This window comes from Varroa destructor, unplaced genomic scaffold (assembly GCF_002443255.2).
Source record: "Varroa destructor unplaced genomic scaffold, Vdes_3.0 BEIS01000002.1, whole genome shotgun sequence".
Taxonomy (NCBI): domain Eukaryota; kingdom Metazoa; phylum Arthropoda; class Arachnida; order Mesostigmata; family Varroidae; genus Varroa; species Varroa destructor.
In genome coordinates, this window is record NW_019211455.1 from 17,568,066 (window position 1) to 17,584,188 (window position 16,123).

The window sequence follows — 16,123 nt, forward strand, 5'->3', positions numbered from 1 at the left end:
TATATAATATAAGAGATCTGAGGAGACGTGGCGATGTTGATTATGATGAACAAGGGAATGACACACCGCGAACGTACACAACACGAACAAAACTGCCGGCCAACAAACAAGTCTCGAGCTTCGAACAATCTCAGGCGAATGTGCTGTTAGATATAACGAGAGATTAACCCAAAATAGAGATACTGATGTTGAAAAATATGGATAAGAAACATGAATTATAATAGCGGTTAGCGAAACGAGACTGTTACGAAGTTTCTTCGCTAATTCATATAGGGAAATCAAACATTTACGTATAAAAAGCAGACGATAGAAGATGGCTTGCAAATATAGACAGTTGCCCAAAAGATAATGGAAGATGATTGACGCTGATAAATCGAAAGAAAAAGAAAGGTAAATCGAAAAGTGTTAGAGAGCAAATGACAAATAATAACAATAAAATATGGATAATAATGATGATGAAGGTACTAAACAACAACAACAACAACAGCATAAACGAAATAATATTCAAACATCAAAGGACGGCCGCTCCTGCGATGCTGAAGACGTAAAGAACGATTACATAGTTGAACTGCTGTAGGAACGGAAAAGCAAGAACCACTATACGAAGAAAAAAAGCCAACAACAGCTACGACAACGTCCAAAAACTAACAATAATATAGCAATAAGCTATGTAAACAACATATACACATGAGGCAGACACAGCGGAAATACGAACAACATACAATACATACAAATAAAGGAATTATAATAAAATATTGTTCTGTTAACAGTAATGGTGTTTTCTATGACACTGGCGAATTTTATGTATGACGGGATAACGAGTGTTTATTTTTAGGCTTATTATTAGGCTATATATTGTCTTTTCTTCGCAGTGTTTTTCACACGGCGACGTTATTCTCCGAGTCGGGTTCATCATGTCTTTGACGAAAAATTGAGCTTCTCGTCATTCAATGGTTGTAGTGACTCATAGTTGAAAATGCTCCCTTCACACTCGATGTATTATGAAGACTGAATCATAGTCTATAAAAATCTCGAGAACTAGACTAGCGTGTTTTCATTACCATCAAATAAGAATAGAGCAGTTATAATGCCATTCTGCGTTTTATAGTCGTTCAGTTGGGTTAAACAGGTAAATTGTTTCCCTAGTAAATAACGGCTAGATATTAGATCGCTTTTTTGTACTTGACTAGGAATTCATGGTCATAAAAACTAAATCGTGCTAAATTATCAACTGTACACTATACGTGCTTAATTGGATTAGTATTATCGAGGAGCAGAAGAAGTACCACACACAGAGGTATGGAAACGTGTCATAAACACTGTTATCAGCTCTAAAGCTGCTTACTTTTGGTGTACGTGTTTAAGGCTTGTTCCGTGTACTTCAATTATAGCATAAGGCGCAAGTAATAGGGAGAGTTGGATACGGGTGCTACATGTATTAGTGGAGGAAAACGGTGTACCACATCGATTTCGCAACTGACGTTGACCGGGTGATCGTGACAACGGCACACAATCGTTAGAAAGGACAGGAGCAGAAAAGGTTTGACGGCGGCAGGACACAGTGCATGTTGAATTACATGAACACTGTCTAAATATATATATACATAAATTGTTCTCTTTCAATTTGCTACAATGTCTAGATTGTTTCCCTATCCTTGTTGGTTCCTGGAGGAGTTAACTGAAGTATGAAAGCGTAATGGAGCTAACTACTCTAGGGTTTCATTGTAGTTGATTACCGACGAGGTTCTGTCAAGGTTAAGGTTAACGCGATACTGCAACACGACCCCCCCCCCCCAACAGTTTTTTTACGTTTTGAATAGTATTCCAATGGAGTTCCGCGATTTTTTAAATATCCACTTGTTTTATACGCTCTACACCATGTAAAAGACGCATATTTCATCTAACATAAAAATTAACTCTTTGTTTTTTTTAATAAATAAAAGTTTCCACTTCACTAAATGTAGGAAATACGTGTTTGCATATAGAAATAGCTGAATATAGTTCTTCAGAAAAAATACGAGAAGCAGACACTGGTGTCAACGGAAGCACTATGTCGGATATCAAAGAAGTATAACGTAGTAAATTTGCTTGAGTGTGACATCTACGCTGCGCAACGCTTTTTCCTCACAGCTGGGATTTGGGTTGCTGGGATGGTCTTTCATGCGGAAAGTTTTACTGATCCACTTAACGCTGTAGATACTAATTGCAGTCAAAGCAATCATGGATTTCGGTCACCTTCAGGCTGAACTAGGCTCGCTTAAAGAACAGTGCTGTAAAGTTTAATTTAAACTTCAGTTAGTGAAAACGTGGTTTGACATCGCTGTAGCTGATCGGCAACACAGGAAGCTAGAATTGTTGCATTAGTTTATGTGGCGGCCGTGTTGACAGAAGCTCATTGTGAAAAGTTGGTGCGCGAGGTAGATTTTATGATAGAACAGAAGATAGGATGCTGTAAACACATCAGTCTAATCTAATCAGTCGATTAATGAGAATTCAGTTAAGAAAACGTCTTATTAATAACGTAATAATACGTTGCACTTGCTCAGCAATATTTTTCACTTATATATTGCCCTGAGATTTACTGTGTATTCTATAGGCTCAATTTGACGAGCTAATTAAGCATTAACGTATTTTTTAAGCATATGGCCTATTACTAATAGCGTTGTTGAGGAACGTTTTAAAAAGATTCGTTTATTATGATGTTCCCCACTTAATTAGCAGTATTTTGTACCAGTCTATACTCTAATTGAACACAAAATCTACTCAAGATATAACTATGTATTAGGTTGAGTTTTATTGTTGCATATAACTGTGTATTTAATTAAATATTCGTATAATAATTTTATTTACTAAACCTAGGTTATTTCTCACAAACGCAGCTGTGTGTTTACTATAGCTGAGCAAATATGAGAACTCAATCAGACGGAACAATTGGATGTTATTGCTTTAATCGTACTCCGAACCTAACGCGATGCTAAGCTCCTCACTGATGACTTCAGTCTTGTGATACCACACGCTAGAATCAAGCATTACTGAAAATACAACAACAGAGCAAACGTTATGGGCATACCCTGATCCACCTTTTTTACACGATTAGTTACCTATCGGATGTTGCCGTTAGGCGAGCTAACTGCTATCAAAACATAAGATATCGTAGATTTGTAAAGCTTACTTGAGAATCTATATAGAGTAACGATGTTTTCTGGATGAACGGTGAGTTAGATCATATCAGAGATGACGTGTATGTCTTAGCACGTACAACTACTGGATATCTTATGTGTGTACTTACTGACATCTCCCGGATGCAGGTCAGCAGAAATTTGTTGACAGGTGCGGTAACATTCCGGTAGGGCGCAAAAAGTCCAGCGTTTCACACCACCCAGTTGGGCCTGCCAGGATGGCTTGTCCAAGCGATCGAGCTACATCGAGCAGACGAATATTGCATCGATAAGGATTTACTGTTTTATTGATAGTCCATAATTCATATTACGATTCTTAAACTTCCATTATATCTTGAAAATTAAACTATCTTATTGTTGTTTGAGAAATCAGTCACATGTTTTTGATAATTTCACTCTTAGATCGAGAAAGAATCCCAGGCTGTCTGATTTTCAACTAGACCTTAATTGGAGCACTTTACCTGATATCTCAAAATGTCAACTTGCCAGTCCAATTCGAAAAGAATAGCCTTAAAAGCAAATATTTTACTTTTTGCTTGAATCGCCCCTCTCTTTTTTCTGTCGATCGAAATCATCGCTCAGTTTATTGTATCAATTATTTAGGCTTTCATGTACACACACAATGTTTCAGCCATGTCCTAGCGTATACCTTAGTGGAGATGGTTTCGCCAATTACTGCCGAATTGCAAACACTTCTACTTATACCTTAACAGATTCTACTGTGACGCGTAGCAAAAAAGGAAGCCTTCAAATAATAACCTGGACCACTTGGAACGCTTCAGTCCAGTATATAATAAACCTACGTGCAAATGTGCGCCCTTGCCGCGATTTCCAACAAAGAACCACTCAAGCGCTGACCGTTCGGAATCAGCTGGTAGCAGATCTGGTACTCGATAAATGCGTCGCAGTCGTTCGCTAACAAGGGGTTCGCAGTTACTCCTAGCGTTGTCAAATACACAAAATTGACAGGTATCAAATGTTTGCCATACATTGCAGAGGAAGTGACTAGGTGTAGCATGTGTCGTGCATGAGTCGATATATATATATATGTATATATGAACGGCTGTAATTTCTGCATCAGAAACCTGGGCGTTTCAAATATGGCTTCTCGATGCATTCCCGAGCTCTTCTATTCTAAAACCCATTGAGAATTTTCTGGTTTGTCTCATAAAAGTCCTCCTCGGGTCTTCCGGAAGCTGCGTAAGAAATAGCAAATGGTGGAATTCATGGAAAAAAAAAGTTTTTTTTTACATTGCTGGACGTTTGTCTAGTGCGGAAAAACTGAATAAAAGCAAATCATCGGTTCGATTTCAAAAACGAAATGAAAATATTTTTTTTCTTTAGAAAAAGTTACCTTTCGTTTAGTTCTGAGTCAGCAACTGAGTACATGTTCGTTACGACTAACAGCCCACCAAAGTTTTACCCAATCTGAGCTTAGAACCCTATATGATATATAGGGTTTCTTCCAGTGAAAAAACGCAGAATCAAATTAAAGAGTTAAATTGAATTTCATAGGGCAAATCTCTTGTGACTATCGCTTTCTCGAACAAGAAGAACATACCATCCAATGTAGAAATGTCTACTCATCCTTTCCTTGGTCATATCAAGTGCCTGACGCAACGAGGTAAACTCAGTGTTATACGCGAAGAATTGACAAGTGGTAAAGGAGGTCGCTGCGCCGCGGCTCTCGTTGCTTCTGTCGCTACTATCAGAGACATTTTCGTGGAAACCTTCGGAACCACCCTGGAAGTACATTTCCCGTAGGCTTGCCCACGTCAGTGGAGCAAAGGAAACCGCACGTTCGTATGCGCCACGGATGACCAGTGGGACTTCTTTTCTGGAGATCCTGGTCTCGGAAAGACGGTGTATTATTAATGACTAATGAAATAACAATAATAATAATAGTATTACTTATAATAATTGCGTTTTACTTCAGGGATAGGAAAAAAGCTGCGATGAAAACGTATATTTCTGTTGGTTTAGGTAGTATCTGTAGTTAACAAGAGATACAATATTTTGTCAGCTTTCGAACAAACGCCTATATAACCGTGTTCACAAGCAACTGCATAAATAGAGGAAATGCTGATTCGAGTTCAGCTAACAGGTTCTTTGTCGAGGGTGTATAAACAACGCTTAAATTCGATTGATTTATTTATACGCGCAGATACTATCGGTGTAAAATGTAAACCCGCACGGTAGGTGTTCGGTGAGGTTTCTCTTCTATTAACTATCAAGAAGCAAGCCGTGGTTCTCTGTAATGTGGGGAATTTTCAGCAAAAAAAAAATTCTAGGCACCATTGAACAGCCTTCATTGTCTATCGAGTTTACAAACATCGTTTTCGCTAGGTTTTTTTTATCGTTGGCATACTTACCAATGGCGATATCTATCGGTTTCGTTGGCAAAAATCCAAGGCACCTCCGTGAGTCCTTGACACAATGTGCAGTTGTATGGTGGCACAAAGGCATTTTGTAAAAAACTGGGCACATAGAACAGACAACGTTCTTTATGGATGAATCGTGAGATTCCACTTGTTGCGCGGAACAGAAAAATAGCCAGTATCGCCAGAAGGCATGAATGTATAAACAGACGGACCAACATAGGACATTTTTTCAACAAACCTGGCCAAACTCTTAGAAGGCCGTTGACATGAATACAAACTGTGGATAACTGTGCAACTATAGCGTTTGCCTGAGAATGTTGCTTCCTTATGCTGGTTGAAATCGACATCCTAAAGCCGTATTTAAATGTCCATATAGGAGATAAACTTGCAAAAGAGGTAAATTTCACTCCGCAAAGTAGGTTTTGTGTTTACAAACGTTCTTATATATTGGGCACAGCTTGGTTGTAATCTGTGAACTTAAGAGAATATCGGAGTGGCCTCTAGCGGTGCCGAAGTGCGACTACAAAGAAGAGCAACGGCAGCTAGCGCGTTCTATCGAGCTCCAGCGTGCTCAATGCAGTACGACCAGCCTTCACGCGCGTGACTTTAGGAGTGGACAAGGACTTATGTACTTAGCCTAAGCAGCTGCGAAGTGTTAAGGATATAGGAAACTACGGTACAGCCACTATTGTGGTGGAATAAACTTGAAAGTCTGGCAAGTGTAGATTCAGCACGGTATATTATTTTTTGTTTAGTTTAATTTAATCGTGTAGTAGCTATGACACGTTTGTTTATTCTCGAGTTTTCTACTGTTTGTTCACTGTGTTACTCACCAAAGTTAACGCGGCTGTCGTTTCTTGCTTCGATGGTATTGGATTTGTCGATGATAATATCAAACTTTTTATCAAATTACGATACATCATGAGGTAATTGTTCCACGAGGGAATAATCTATGGTATCATCCTTTCCAAATATATATATATATATATATATAGTTGCATTCAATCTGGCTTCCTACAAACATGCCGTTGAAACCATCTGTCAAGACGAGCTTGGTATTAATACACACGTCAAGGTAAGAAAGTCTGGTCCAACTGGTGAAAAATAGAATTCGTGGGCTTGTAATTAAGCATGAAGCCACTTAAGCTTTAAAAAAGTTCTGTCATCGATCAAGACCGGTTTTAGAAATTACCGGGACAAATTGAACCGCTATCGCGTAGCACCCAAATCGATCGTAAGTAACAGTACGTCACGCACAATGATATCCAACACAAGAATATCTCAGAAAAGGGTACGCGGACAGAGAAAAACTTCAACGTCACGCTAAAACTGGCTAAAAGCTGTGGTAAGACAAAGAAAATAGATTAAATACCATCTGGAAAATGCATTTAGTAGACACAATTCATTTTAAAATCACGCTTCTTATTTTGCTATTTTAGCACAGACCACCGTTTGTTTGATGTAAAGTTTATTTCTAACTGGCCAGTGCTTCTGCTATAGGATTTTCTACAAATGACCGCTTTATCATGAGATACATATAAAGCTTGGCTTATTTTTCACGTTGAATATGTTATATACTATATAGCGATATAATTGTTTCTCTCTCTTCTACACTGTTCGAGTCGATTAAATGGTGATATGATTTTCTGGTGTTGCAGTGCTAACGTAGTGAACTTATAGGTCCTTGAATTGGTTTAACTTGAAAGGCGTTAGTTGCTTGCTAGGAAATGCTAACCGCTCAAAGCTATATTCAGCGACGTGCTTGAACGCCGCACGTAAAACTTGACTGGTTTTATGTCTACCTTTCATAGTCTGTATTTTAGAAATTAATTAAAATGGATATAGTTCTTAAGAAATTACTGTGTGTCTCTATTGTGGCTATAGTTGATTGTTATCTTAAATTGTGTGTTCTATATGTACATGCAAACTCCTATATGTAGAAGACGCTCCTTAGATCAAGTGTTAAATCTATATAATAATTTACTTTATTAAGTGTTTAGAATTGTGCTATCGAATCGAGATAATGTTAAAAAAGTTCTTTAGATTTCCGAAGTTTTTTTAAGTTTAGCTAGTCGAAAACTTGCCCCTTTGCTCTCCCGAAATTACAAATGTTGTTAATGTTAGGTCATGTCTTGCTGTACTATGAAAGGCGTTATGTTGTTCTGTGTAAAGATGTAAGTATTCACGTCTATTGCATACATGTAAGTTTTAACGTTTAGCTATGTCCAGCAACTTGTAACCAGTTATATAAACATTTTGAACCCACTCCTCCGTATAATATCCATTGTCCAAAGATAGAAGGTTCAGCTGAAATTAACGAATGGGGCCTATTCTAACACTGAATCGATAGAAACCAAAAACTAATTCCCCAAGCAAACTAAATATATTGCTTCGTCCCATTGATAATTCTCGTTTATCATACATGTAGCCTTAAATGTTTACGTACGCTGACTGAAAGCACGTTCCTGTAAATGCTCCTCTTTATTGGACACATATTGCAAAATTACACGAAACATAACTTGGTTAGATACTTGTGCAAGTCCGTGCTATCATGCAAATTTAACTATAAAAATATTTATAGTGGCCAAATGAGAATTCTGATATCAATCTTCAATATGCTGAGCTGGTCTTCGACAGATTGTTTTTTATGCATTTGGCATTATCATTGTTCCTAAGGCTGTGTCGACCCCAACCAAAAGCCGCATACGAAAATGAGCTGACGAGCTCTAGTTGCTCCATTTTTTGCATTTGTTCCATCTGCTCCTACAACTGCTGTCGATCGCGTTCCCGCCGTTTGCGAAACATCTGCATTTTTAAATGATTCCGAGAAAAAATTTTATTGCAAAAATCCAATATTGCTCTCTTATTTTCTCAGTTTATCTATTTTTTATTAGTTTGCTTGTTACGTGCTTAGTATTGATGAGAAAGGGGTGAGAATGTCTTAACTCATGCGTTCCTTAGCGGACTCAAAATACTGCGAGACGAAATCGAGAACACAATTTGTACCTGAGCAAAAAAAAGCGCTGTCAACGTCGCGGTATCAGCCCTCTAAAACCTAATTATTTCCTGTAACAGCATAAGCGAAAAGTAATGTTTCAGACTATTTACATACCTTTGAACCAGTCTAAATCTCTAGGAGAATTAGTCAGGGACGTTTGTTTACGCATTACACACATGAGATCGTGGTATATAAGAAAAAAACGTTAAATCGAAACTTGTCAAATAAAGTCGGTGCTATTGAGGAGCGCTTACGTTACCTACTCCATGAAACCCTTGTAGCCTTAATGCGTTTGATTCTAGAAATGTTATGGTGGACAAGCGTGCACTTCAGATTGTTAGTGTTCTTTAGCAGCATATAAATAAACGTTCTTTGTGAAGACGTCACTCGGGTGTGTATACGTGGGTTTGGTTAAAGGAAAGACAATCGCAGCTGTTTTTGAGTGTATGCCTTTTCTAGGAGAACGATCTACGTTGTACACTTTACCAACTGCTATTTATCCCTTCGTTTTCTTCTGAGAATTTATCATGTCTAAACATCCAATACCTTACTGGATATTAGACAGGCCTAGCGGCTATTCGGCAGCGAGAGCCATACCAACGCAGTCGTCGCCGCTGCCGCCGTTACAGGAACATCCGCATGGCCAACATCGATCTTGAAGAAGCTGGCGAAAGATATGACGGCATAGATACGTCATCCACAACCACGGAAGGTGATAATGGAAGATGAGCTACTTTGAACAGGGGTGGCGGATGAAAAAGACGGTAGGTCAACGGCACCCAACGACGGTAATAGAGGTTCCATTACTCTGGACAGAAGTGGTGGAAAATCCACAACATCGACCGGAGGCGATGGTGGGTCCACTATCTGAGATCAGGGTGAAAGAAGATCAATAATATTTGGCGGGGGCGGTGACAGATCAACGATCAATGATGGAGGCAACGGCGGCTCGAGTGGCGACGACGGCGAACGTACGACTGAATGTTAAAAAATTACGACGACAGATCCTAGTGGTAGTGTTTTATTCTGTACACGGGCTGAAATTCATTGTAATAAATCTAAGCTAAATCATTGTGGAACCTTTCTTATCACAAAGAAAAATTTATACAAAAGGACCACACAAAAATTCAATTGAGCAGGCTATCGCGTCCTTGTTAACTGTTTTTCATTAATCAATTTTAAATAAAACGGAAAAATTAAACGCAACAAGTTAATACAAATCGAAAGCTACAAAATCGTGTTTTGTAAAGACTAAATGTCAAGGCTACATTTGTCAGAAAGTTTATTTCGAATTGCACGCGCGTCAAAATCCTTCAACAGATGTAAGAACATGTTATTAATATGAGTTTTAGTTTCAACAAGTGTTTCATGGTGCTGAACAAATAAGTTTCCCACCAGTCTGTTTCTCATATTTTCAAACATTTATTATGGCGAATATATTCTAGAAACACGGAATCGGCTGTCGCTGTTAACACACAAACTCCGTTTCATGACGGATACGAATTAAATTACCAAGTTTACTAAGCGTATTTAAACAAATACGCAGTTTACTGCATGTTATTAAACACATTTATTTAAACCATTAGGTGTTTTTTAATATATTACTTAATCATATATTACTTTACAACGAGCAATTGCATGGCATTATTAAACAAGACGCAGGCCTCCATTCGACCTTCTTTTTGGACTCTTCCTTTGCGTCCCACCGTACATCAGCAGACTTTCCCTTCTGTCTTGTTCGCATGTTATAAATGTGTTTCTATATATATATATATATATATATATATATATATATATATGTATATATATATACCGCTTTTTAGCGGACTTGCAACTTGTCACAGCCTCCTTCAAAGTCTGGTCAAACAGGCGTTGCTCCCAAACCAAAAGCCGCATACGAAAATGAGCTGACGAGCTCTAGTTGCTCCATTTTGTGCATTTGTTCCATCTGCTCCTACAACTGCTGTCGATCGCGTTCCCGCCGTTTGCGAAACTCCTCCTCGACTTTTTGCTTCCATTTCTGTTCCTTTTCTCGAAAGCGTTCAGCCGAAAGCAACGGGTCGTCTGCAGCGAGTTGCCTGTGTTCGTCACTGCTAATCGGTGGAGGCGTAATCTCGATGTTAAGCGACAACATGCCTGCGCCGATAGCTGCTGATCCACCTGCAACGAGCGGGCACGAACAGCATGAAGCAACGTGAACACTCAGAGCGAAGAATGAGTTGGCAATGGGGAAAACGGCTACTATCTGTATTTGATCTTCTCATGGCCGTAAAATTGAAAAATACCTACATTTTTCGTTCTTAGTCCTGTGTGTTTTCCCTTGCGGCTTACAGTGAAGAGTACTGTGTTGGGTCTGCTGCTGGGGGTTAAAGGCATACTTGCTGGGCACGCTCAGTTTTTTCTCGCTCTGCGGCGTTGGCCGAATATGATATATGATTAAGCCTCGGTAACTGACTGTTTAGTAGGTCCACATACCCAACGATAATGAGGGATGATTGCTTGTTCGACCCGCGCTTGATAAGCGTCTGTTGCTTTCATTGTTGCTTCCATTCGAACTATTCCTATTTTGGACATTTACAGTGCTGTCGTTGTTTCTTGGTGGCGGTAAATAGACGAAAGATTGACTTTTCTGCTGCAAAGAGTTCGGCCCACTTTTGAATGACCAGTTTGAGTCAATACCACCTGCCGAGTTCTGCGATAAGAACATGCTCGGCAGTGTAAAACGTGCTTGATTTGGCAAGGAAAACATGCACCTAGATATATCAGATGGCTCAGTTCCGCCTGTGCTTTCCGTGTCGGTATCGATCAGATCTTCTTTTGGCGTCCAGTGAGGATGTGGATTGCTGTAACCACTCGTAATGCCAGAGTCGACCGAGAGGTGCGCTTTCAAGGGGGTCTCCTCTTTGCGGTCTTCGTCGGATGATGAGGATGAGGAGAAATTGAGTTCACAATCGGATAGACTCTTGTGTCCTTCCGAGTTTCGGTCACCGTCACTGCCGGCCGGGTCGAGACTTTTCCACGCGTGTGTTGGCGAGAAACGCAAAGGAGTTAGGCCAGACATCAATGTCGCTATGGGACGACGCGGTAAGCAAGGTCGAATGTGGACGCTAATATGCACATTTTCATGGTCAGGTGTGCCACCACAGTCTTCTTCTGACGAGGACGATATACTTGCTCTGCATGACACACTTGACTTGATCCAATTAGCTGGTATGGGAGGCGGTGTCGGGGGTTTGTCAGCCGCATGCAATGAAGTCAACTCGACATTTGTTGTGACGTCGAGACCGTTCAATTTATCCGGTGGTAGTGACTTCGACTCTTTAGGGGATGGAGGCCGGAAAAGCATCTCGAGCGATTTTGGGGGCGTGATCCGTGGCGCGTAAACCTCAACGGTCGGCTGCGGTCGCTGTTGTTGAGCAGCATGGAAGGTTACTGGTGTAGGCAGCGGGGGCTTTGGGGGCGAAAGCACATTGCGCTCATCCGGCTCACAATAATCACTATCATCGGATTTCCTCCCTGCACTCAGCTGTGAGTAATTGTCCAACGTCGCATCGAGGTCGTCAAGAATCTGGGTCGCAGCATGAGGCACGCAGAAATTATTCACATCCTGATTACCGCTTATTTCGTTATTGTTTATGCTACTCATATTATTATTGGTATGATTTATATTCCCGGAAACAAGTACCTGACCAAAGTTCGGGTTAACTTTAAATACGACGTTATCATTGGCGGGGACCCGTTGTCGGACTTCGCTACTGCGGTTACTTGTGGGGCTGTCGCTGCTGCTGCTGCTGCTGCGAGCGCTCTGAACGACAAGTTTACGGATCTGATTGGGCTGTACCTTGCGGACTAGTTCCTCACGGCGGGCGTCTTCTTTTGGTGGAGGTTTCACAATCGGGAGGTCTGGTAATTTCTTCGTTGGCACAGACACTGTTATCCTTCGTTGGGCTGTTATCCGATTATTAGAAAAACTGTTGTTCACAGCGGTAACATTGGGCTGCGGTAGTTCACCATATGGTTTATTTAGATCCTTTGCGGAAGGTTTAGCCCGGGTTATACGTGTACCATCAACAGACGTCTTGGCCACCTCTTTTGCCGCTGAGGTCTTTCCCGTTACTTGAGACTTTGCAGTGGTTGATTTCGAAACGCTACCAATCTTTAGTGACGTTTTTTCTTTTCGACCAGTTTCCGAAGTTTCTTTTTTTAGCGTGTCCATGTTCGAGAAGTAAAACTGCGGCTTGATCGGCGCGGCAGGTTTTGGTGTATCAGAAATATCGCGTTTGTTCACCTTGCTGTTGGTAGTTTCGGTTGGTTTGGCTTTTGTTGGCGTCTTACTGCCAGTAATCGATGTTTTCGCACCTGCCGATAGCTGAGATATTAAGGATGTTGTTGATTTTGTCGAACCTGTCACTGGCTTTTCGTGAGCAGGTCTACGAAGAAGGCCAGCTTCTGATCTAGTAAGCCGATTGGATGGCGCTTTGTGACCGCTTTTATAGCTACCATTCATACACGCGTTACCACTGTCACCATTCTGAATAGGGCATCGACTTCGTGATTCTCGAGAATCAGCGCGTGAATCTGCTCGACAACTCCGGTTATCGTTGCTGTTGAAACCGTTAAATTCATGTTCCCACGTTCGAGGACAAAGAGACGAATTCGAGCGGACGAATCGTCTCTGTATGGAATCTCGTGAATCTCGTGAGTCTCGAGGATGTTCTGAAACTGCAATGCTTGGTGGATCAGGGGCTTTGCCTTTATTCTTCCGCAACTTGATTTTGGCCTTCGAGGGCGATATGGCAATGACGCTTTTCTGCGCTTGGCTCTGGTGCTGTCCATTATCGGCATGAGGCGTATGATTAAAAGCTTTGCGCGAGAGGTCCGAGTCGGACAACGTTCGTCTATTCGGATTCAGGGTAAAGGATCCCTCCTCAGACTGACGCATTGATCTGAAATAAATTCAGAATAACACAACCAAACCGAGTGAGTATATTTCCTTCTTTTCGAATGTAGCGAGCAATAATCGGTGCAGCAATAATAATAATAATATGGCCTGAAACGTTTTAAATACCAGTACTGAAATTTTGTTTCTCGAGAGCCCGAATTTGTCAGGGCAATAGAAAAATTAAACTTGGTTCCATTTTCAGAGAACTGAATAACCATCACCGTGTAACAAATTAGCAATAGCACAATTTTGGCAATAAAAGCACGCGGTAAGTAACCCTGGATAACGAAACTGGGCATGTTATACGGATCCCCGAAAAAACCACTGTGGAATATAGGGATCAAAACAGCACAACAGTTAAAATATACTAGAATATGATAGTGGAATACTTAAACAGACGGGCCAAAGTACTGGAAATTCTAAAATAGGGTAACAGAGTAACGTTGCGAAATAACTGAAGAACTTAAACAATTCATTAGGTTTAATTTTAAACAGGCAATATTTCAACAAGGATAACTGCAACGGACTAACAAGCATGGCGCAACATGATAATACAACCCTAATGAGCAGCTGCAATGTGTTTGTGCAGGACGACGGAACATGCTTGATTTTGGATTTGTTTTGAAAGAGTAACAAAGCAAGACTTTAGTGTGCGTTCAATGAAAAAAGTATGGGTAGGATAACAAACCAGCCAGGATGGGCATTAGAAAAAGTGAACGAATGTATGGTGCTATGTTCGTTGCCACACAGGTAGAATGGCTTCGACCATCCTGCAAGGTGAATGATATACGCAACTATTGAAGTAATAAATTTATTTTTCATTTTGTTCAACCTATTTCCTATGCATTAGATAAGATAGAAGGCCATTCGAAATATAAGAAGAAGATAGTAGAACGAAAATAATAGACATTTTTCTTTAATAAGACTTTTTTTTATCTTAATATTATTCATTCAACATGATAGTTTATAGTATAATATAAAGTGTAAAAAATAAAGCATACATTGAAAACCTATGTTTTTTGTTTACTTAATTACATAAACTCTCAAGAAGAACTCGATTCGTTGATTTCTTATTCTAAGAATGATTAACCGTGCCGCTTATTCCATTACAGCCTTTGTTATTAGGCGCTTACTTTTCAATATCAACCGACCAAAATTTTGACTTTTTGTCGAACGATATAAGTAACCATAGCTGATGAAAATATATTAATTCCTGATGCGGCCAAATTTTATTTCTTTCATATGTGTCCTACTTGGCATGTATCAGACCGACGGCCTCTTTCGCACGTCAAGGGAAACGCAAAGGTTATGCGGGTTGCAGAAGGGCTCAAAGCAACAGTTTTAAGTGTACGTATTTAATAGAAGGAGCTTAACATAGGCACAAGGTGCTCTGTAGAGGTTATCTTGAACACAGGGCTTCGATTGTTTGATTAAGTAGGTTATTTCTCTCTCACTTTAGCGGTAACGTCTTTACCTAATAAGTTTGCTGTGAGCAAGCCGTCCGACCGAACAGTTAACTGCAGTACCCTAAGCAAAACTATAAATAGGCTTAGGTTAGATTTATACAAGTTCCACAATCTAAATTCATCCGGTCAAAATTCTAATCAGAGCTTGATATAGCCATAATCATCTGCTTGGACATTATAACAATTACATAACATACATAATTATGAGATACATTATCATATCCTACCTTCTTCGTTGGCTGATTGTTCCCTCATTCTGCAGTATTTGCCCATTTTCCGTATTGCGTAACATCTTTCTCTGAATGACTGCATCGGTTAAAGGTACAATCAGATGACCATGCCTTTGAAGCTGATGATGGGGACCCAGCGAATGGTGACCTCCCAAGCCACCAATCCAGGATCGCTCGCGCTGAAGTCCTCCGAATATTTTTTCATGATTCTCCAACTGCAAATGCAGCTGTTGTGAATTGGAGTTCCCCATCGATCAATCTACCGTAGCGCCCGCTTACGAATTGCTCAGCGTCAAGTTGTAGGTAATCCGTCGACGCGCTTCAATCACGTCTGAATTCGTCCGAAATTCTTCTCGCGAAGAAGCCGGAGAAAAAGTGCAAAGAGGCTCGCTTGACAAAAGTTACAGGAGGGCCCTTGCGGGGCTCGTAGGAGCGTCCCGACTATCGGCCGTCACCCCGATTTCACGGCATCATCTGTAAATAACTAGTAAATCGTCCAAAAGTCGAATATAAGGCATAAATTAGTAGTGCAAAATTCTAATAGTGCTGGCCATAAAAAATTTATGAATCCGTTAGTAGCTAGTAACATATTTATTTAATGTTAGAGTTATTAGTTTATTAACTCCATATTGCCTTTGTTTAAACAAATCTCGAGTAAGCTCACACCAAATTGAGGAAATCGATTACAGGGCTAATATATATATATACTTTAGAAATCCGGGCTGGTGGCTATCTGTGAATTTTCTTAAGAAGACCCCTTATACATTCATCATTTGCAAATCATCAAAAGCCCCTAGCCAAGGCAAATTTAAGGGCTTTTGTGTAGCAATTTTCAATACTAACGCACTTATTTATTACTTACTAAGTGGAAATTATTACCTGCTTTCTTGTGGTAAAGATGAATACTCTTTTTCTAGGATAGTATAT

General features: G+C 40.1%; 2 protein-coding genes across 20 annotated transcripts in view; both read right to left on the minus strand.

The window, feature by feature from the left end:
- Window positions 1-2,763: 2,763 nt before the first annotated feature.
- Window positions 2,764-6,270, minus strand: LOC111244624 (uncharacterized). Of its 2 annotated transcripts, none has more exons than XM_022791904.2 (5): window positions 5,552-6,270; window positions 4,741-5,025; window positions 3,983-4,118; window positions 3,290-3,419; window positions 2,764-3,032 (listed from the first exon to the last, which is right to left on the minus strand). In XM_022791904.2, exons 1-5 carry the CDS (start codon window positions 5,905-5,907, stop codon window positions 2,947-2,949), a joined length of 993 nt encoding a protein of 330 aa, XP_022647639.1. In that variant the 5' UTR covers window positions 5,908-6,270; the 3' UTR covers window positions 2,764-2,946. The 2 variants fall into 2 exon arrangements, with proteins under 2 accessions (XP_022647639.1, XP_086836994.1); XM_086980868.1 differs by lacking the exon at window positions 5,552-6,270 and adding an exon at window positions 5,475-5,520.
- Window positions 6,271-9,956: 3,686 nt separating this feature from the next.
- Window positions 9,957-16,123, minus strand: part of LOC111245791 (uncharacterized) — a 77,873-nt gene continuing 71,706 nt past the window's right edge. For all 18 annotated transcript variants that reach the window (XM_022794580.2, XM_022794579.2, XM_086980446.1 and 15 more), the window contains 2 exons: window positions 15,194-15,680; window positions 9,957-13,504 (listed from right to left, as the gene is read on the minus strand). In XM_022794580.2, coding sequence (XP_022650315.1) covers window positions 11,017-13,504; window positions 15,194-15,447 — 2,742 coding nt within the window. In that variant the 5' untranslated portion in view covers window positions 15,448-15,680 and the 3' untranslated portion in view covers window positions 9,957-11,016. The remainder of the gene's footprint in view (window positions 13,505-15,193; window positions 15,681-16,123) is intronic.